Raw genomic sequence first — 6,280 nt, 5'->3', positions numbered from 1 at the left:
AAAATATTCTAAGTTTTGATTCTGAGAATGATCTCAGTATAAATAATAACTAGCAAAAAATAAACAACAAAAAACTTTGTCACAAACTTGATCCGAAATAATGCACAAAGATCACAAAATTATCGTCTTTTTCTTTTATTTCAATAGGAGCCCATTCCTGATTTCAAAGATTATCGGTGTGTTTTTTAAGAACATCATACTCTCATGAATTAACTATATTTTAAATTGTCATTGATAAACTAACGGGGCGTAAAACGCACTAATGAAACTGGATTCATTATAAGCTATATCGCTATTAAATTACTGGAAATGAATTTACAACATACCAATGCTTTCTCAGAATCATCTTTTAAATCAGTTCGCTGAAAGATTTTCCAACAGTTTTGTTTTAAAAATCCACTTATTCAGCAAGCCACGATATGCACTAATGACTCTTAATTTGCCTGATTGGTGACAGATTCTCATTGCCCAAAATTTTTTCAAAGTTTTCTTCCGGAATCCCTTTCTAGCGCCTGTCACGCAGAAAACAGACTGATCAGCGGTATTTTCACAAGAACACATGGAAAACCAATATGGCGGACACAGCGGATCTATCCAAAAAAATCAAAGAAGTAAAGGACAAAACGAAAGCTATTTTAGAAAGCGATGCAAATTCAAACTTGCTCGTTGATCTACTGGAACTTTCGGAGAGGGAGGATGAAAAGCTCCTTCTCGCATTTATCAGATCGGCACACAAAATCTTCACAACGTTTTCTTCTCGTGGAAAGCTACAACCGCCTTCTAGCATGGCGAAAGAAAGCGAAGATCCTGGAGATGTCTTTTGTTGCTGGCTGCACGAAAAGTATTTGCTTACCTTGAAGCGGCTTCTGTATCTGCTGAGTATTGGATCACAGAACGTTAAGGAGTTTTCTTTATGTACATTAATGAAGTTCATTGGCGAAGAAGGCAAATTAATGAAGTGTTTCCCGAATGAGCTATTCAGGCAGATTTGCGATGCACTCTTTGATGGACAACGCAGCATGAAAAATTGCATTGAACGATTTGCAGAGTTCTTAGAGTTTGACGATGTAAGGTTTTATGTGCTGAAAAATCTTGGTAAATTCCTGGGGAATGTCTCCAACAGCACTGAGAAATTTCTGGTGGAAAATACCTTGACAATGCTGAGCCTTGTAAAGATGAAGAAAAATGAAAACGAACTCAATAATTTTCTTATTGATGTGAGAAAAAAGAAGAAAAAGCATGGCAAAAGTGGAAAACAAGAAGAAAGATTTCTTGTTCTACAGGAGCACAGAAGGGTGTTCAGCTCAGCTTGGCTCGGTTTTCTTTCAATTCCATTGACATCAGAAGTTCACAAGAAGATCCTGCTGAATCTTCACACTGATGTTTTGCCTCATATGACTGACCCAAAACTGCTGATGGATTTCCTGACCGATTCCTATAACACCGGAGGTGTTACGAGCCTACTTGCACTCAACAGTCTATTTGTGCTGATACACAAGCACAACTTGGAATACCCAGATTTTTTCAAGAAGCTTTATGCCTTGTTTGAGCCTAATATCTTCTATGTGAAGTATCAAGCGAGATTCTTTCACCTGGCTGATCTGTTTTTGATGTCAACCCATCTTCCCTCTTACCTGGTTGCCGCTTTTGTAAAGCGTCTGTCGCGCCTCGCTCTCACTGCTCCTCCATCAGGTGCAATGTTGGCAATTCCCTTTGTCTGCAATTTAATTAGGCGGCATCCAAGTGTACAAGTCCTCATTCACCAAAAAAAGGTAAGACAGAGAAATTTTATTTTACAGGGGCAGATCTAGGGGGAGGGTGCAGGGGGTGCGCACCCCCCCCCCCCCCCCTGAGATGACCTGCGGTTTTCTAATACAACTGGTATTCTGCAAAAACAAAAAAAACTATGTGGTTTATTGGTGTTGAAGTAGAGGAAGAAATGAGTGCACCCCCTCCTAAAAAAAATCCTGGATCCGCCCATGCTTTACTACTTTCCCTGTCTCCTTGCTCCCTGTCGTTTGGGACATTTTATAGGAGAGACTTCTGCACCTCAATGACAGAGATGCCAAATTGATGCGTAAAATCTGTCCAGAATCTAGTCAGGAGCTCTGATTTGTTGACATAGTAATTGTCAGGGTTTTCATTAATAATCCTAGTAGCAGGAGAAAGGTGTAACGTTACCGGAGAACATTTTGAATGAGGCTCCTCTTCTGAATAAAAAATAGTCATAAGCTACCGAATGTTAGGCGGAGAATTCTGTGTAATAAACAGAGAATTCTCTGATCTCCAATGCCTAAGGAATGCGCTGAATTGTATTCTTTTAGCTATGGCATTTCTCTTGTTAAGATGCAGACTTCTCTCCGACAAATTAATTAAATGTCCCTAGTACCAAGGATGAATGGAACAAGGCCCTAAGTGACTCTTCAGGTATTGTCGATAATACTCCGTAATAAGTAGGTTGAGTATGATCATCTGGGTGAATGTAGTCCTGAATAGGACTGTTGTTGTTAACAGTGACTGACGTTTAACCTGTGCAGTCGTCATCTTCAGAGTCAAAGTGAGTTGTATCACGTCAGTTAATGGTATTTAACTCTGGTTATTGAGCTGATTAGTCAATTAAGTTGCGATGTTATTGGTCATGAGCAAGCCGTGATGTTATTGGCTATGAAGACTTATAATGTCATTCGTACATTTCGATCCGCCTATAGTCACAGTTGAACAGTCATCTATTGTTAGTCAAATTTTCAGTTGTCCAGTTTAACAAGGAAATTCAGGGTAATTCAGAAAGAGAACCAAACAGTTTATCAAAGTAATGCAGGGCTTTTTTTTCTAACACCTTTTTGGTAGACATCTTGTCAGAATGTAACCCATTCTTTACAAAACAAAAATACACAAAGAAAGATACCGAGTTCAGTTTTTTTTATTTTCTTATTATTATTTTCAGAGCAGTTTTGGTGATTTTCAGTATCCTATAGAGCATTTTCATATTACATCACACCCACCATGTTAGTGTTCCAAAGTAGTGCAAAATAATGCAGCCATGTTGGTGTTCCAAACAAATCCTGTGGGAGTTAAACCTTTTTGTTACATAAAGAGTTTCTTTTCTTCCCATAAATTTGCATAGTTGCTGGCCATGTGAGTAAAAAGGCTCTATTAACAGAACATTATATTAAAAATGATGCACTTTCTCCTGTACTGTGGACATACCTATTTACGAGGGTTTTCCCACGGCTTCCCTTTTCTTCAGATAGACATAAGAGACTTGAAAATAGTACAATGACAAGGTTGGGGCTCACAAATTTATTAGTTTGACTGTAAATGGTCAGTCAGGATTGAGCAGGAATACCAGATATTCAATACACCATGCATAGTTTTAACGTAGACAAATAATACTGTGGAACCCCACTCTACTTACAGCACTTAATAGAGACACCTGCGCACATGTATAACAGACAGTTTTGTTTGTCCTGACAAAATGCTTACATATCTGTTCTAAAATTATCATGCTTTTGAACACCCATTAGTACATGTATGGACAATGGACACTATTTTCGCATCCAGAGGCACAAAATTCTCAAATATTGTCAACCCCGCTTTACTAACACTGGTTATCTATGCACTATCTATTTTACTTCTCACAGTCATGTGCTAATTCTAGACATTGTACATTGTTCAAATATTGACAGATTTCTGTGGGTTAATACAGTAGCAAAATACTGTGGCATGTTTGATTTTGATAAAAAACTGTCCCTTTTTCATGTTTGACTCTTGTACTGTAGCCATTTGATTAAGTTTTCTGCCTTCAGTATTAGGATTATCAGGATAACTTTAGTTGTAGAGCGCTTGACTGCATAGCAGAAGGTCGAGGGTTCGATTCCGGGGACCAGTGGATCAATACTCAAGGTCTTAAAATAACTGAGAAATGAAGGTACTCTCTTTGCACTCCAAGCGGCTAGCTTCGCATGGCTCAGACGACCACGTAAGATGGTGGTCCTGTCTCCAGTTAGAGATGTCAAAATAGTATTCCCAATTGGTACTTTTGTGCTAAATACCTTGACACTCTAATAAAGTGGGTTTTTTTGTTTTTGTTTTTGTTTGTTTTTTTCAACTACACATGCAAGTTTCACTTCCTCTGCACTTTGCTGAGGTCATTGTAACTATTGTAGCCTTCTTCCTCTTTTTCTGCTTTAGTCTGTATATCAATACAGTGTGTGTCCGTGACTTTTTTCGGAAAGCTTACTTACTACGGACAACATGGCAATTGCCCTCTTGGTATCCATAGTAACCGGGTTCCACTCTATCATTTTGTCTTTAGTCAGGAAAGTTATTGCTTGAAGGTGACGCAGAAGAAGACATTTCAGATTCTCAAAAAGGTGATCCTTTTATTCCCGATGAACCAGACCCTGCAAAATGTAATGCGCTGAAGAGTTCACTTTGGGAACTGAAAACTCTCCAAAGCCATTATTATCCAGGAGTTTCATCACTTGTGGAAATGCTTCAGAAGCCACTCGGTACCATGGAAACAGACATCTCGCAGTATTTTGATGAGGATTATGATCAACTGTTCCAGAAGCAATGCAGAAAGATTACAGCGGAAAATGCAGTTTTGGAGTTTCAAGTTCCCAAGGGATTATTTAGTAAGGGCATGTTAGAGAGCTGGGTCTTGGAGTAATGTGATGGTTAGCAGAACATTTACTATACCTTTTGTTATATGTAAACTGCTTTGTTCTTGTTTTGCTATTACGCTACTTCTTGAAACCAAAAAAAAGAACAGTGAATGTATAGGAGAGTGTAAATGATTTTAATGAAGGGTGGTTAGGGTGAAATCCTAACAAGCAGCATGGTCTTTTAGCATTGACATAAGACAGATAAATTGACGACAAATGACACACAGACAGGTTGAAATTGCAAAGACCAGCGAAAATACAACAGTAAAATACCGTCAGAGACGGGGCGCTAAAACAGGAAAATTCAACATCATTTTCGCTTTTTTAATACTGTCGACTCCCGATAATTCGAATCTTCAAGGGAAATAGAAAAAAGTTCGAGTTATCGGGAGTGCGAGTTATCGAGGGTAAGATTATATGGAAAATGATCTGAAGGGAAATGAAAATTACTTCGAGTTAACGGGAGGTTCGAGTTATAGAGGGTTCGAATTACCGGGAGTCGACTGTAAAACAATTTAACGGGTATTCCACTTGCGCTTTGGTTTTGAGATGATTATAACCAACTGGTGCGAAAATCACATAGCAAAGATACCCTTGTACATTGTCTCTTGACTACAATATGTACTGTATTCTGATTGATAATTGTAATTGATGTAACAATTTGTTTCTGCTACACTATTGTCTTTTTGTTTCGATTTTTTTCTTTTTGCTGAATTTTGTTACGTCATATACGCAGAAAGAAACATTAACCCGGTTACCACAGGTCAGGAAATGGTCAGAGAAAAGCCAGGGAATTTCACTTCGAGTCAGGGAAAAGTTAAATCTTTGAAAGAAGTCAGGGAAAAGTGAAATTTTAAGAGTACATATTGATTCTTTGAACATTCTATGGACATGGATCGTTTTGTATTGGTAGAAAATTGTCCGTGAAAATGAACGACAAGCCGATGTTGGCTTTTCAAGAACATCCATTTTTTGGCACGTTATGTTAAAGAACTATCAATTAATATGCACTTCACGTTACTTGCTGAAAGTGGAGGGGATTCCGTGAGAGAGTTGGTAGGGGAAATTTTAAATTTGTCAGGGAATTTCAGAAACCTCTGGCTATGCCAACCATGATTAAGTTTGTGTCATAAGCATTCAGTATTTTCGCAGTTTTCGCCTTATGATGCTAAATTATATAACTTTTCGAAGCGGACCGAGGGAAACTTTTTATGTCATTATAACCTCAATTCTTGGCAGCGTTGGACCCGGGATATTTGACGCTGTAATATACTAGCAAATAGTTGTTTTGACGAAATTTCCTAGAGACTTCCCTTCAAACAAGCGAAACAGATTTAGAGACACAGTTTTTTCTGTCTTCCCCCTTTTCAAAAAAAACGGTTCGCAAAAACTTCCGGTTAATTTAATAGTCGTTCAGGGAACTTATTTCTTGTCTACAAGGCGAAACGTTTAGTACACAAGTTGTTCTGTGTGGCAAATTCGAAATATTTTTCATGTTTCTCTTTGTTACGTTAGCCTTTTATTGTTTTAATCTAGCATCCATCACAAGTGCTGGTTAATTGATGCTTTGGTAAAAATTCCGAATTCCTATTGGTTCGTTATGACTGTTAGCC

The 6,280-nt window shown here is 38.1% G+C and overlaps 1 protein-coding gene across 1 annotated transcript; it reads left to right on the top strand.

Annotated features, from left to right (window-relative positions):
* Positions 1–562: 562 nt before the first annotated feature.
* Positions 563–5,041, top strand: LOC140922130 (nucleolar complex protein 4 homolog). The gene is made up of 2 exons (XM_073372150.1): positions 563–1,772; positions 4,316–5,041. The coding sequence occupies exons 1-2, from the start codon at positions 573–575 to the stop codon at positions 4,670–4,672; spliced, it is 1,557 nt and encodes a 518-aa protein (XP_073228251.1). The 5' UTR covers positions 563–572; the 3' UTR covers positions 4,673–5,041.
* The last annotated feature ends 1,239 nt before the right edge of the window (positions 5,042–6,280 follow it).

This window comes from Porites lutea, chromosome 12, assembly GCF_958299795.1.
Source record: "Porites lutea chromosome 12, jaPorLute2.1, whole genome shotgun sequence".
Lineage (NCBI taxonomy): Eukaryota > Metazoa > Cnidaria > Anthozoa > Scleractinia > Poritidae > Porites > Porites lutea.
Note: the sequence above shows the minus strand (reverse complement) of the source record. Positions and strands in the feature narration are given on the sequence as shown.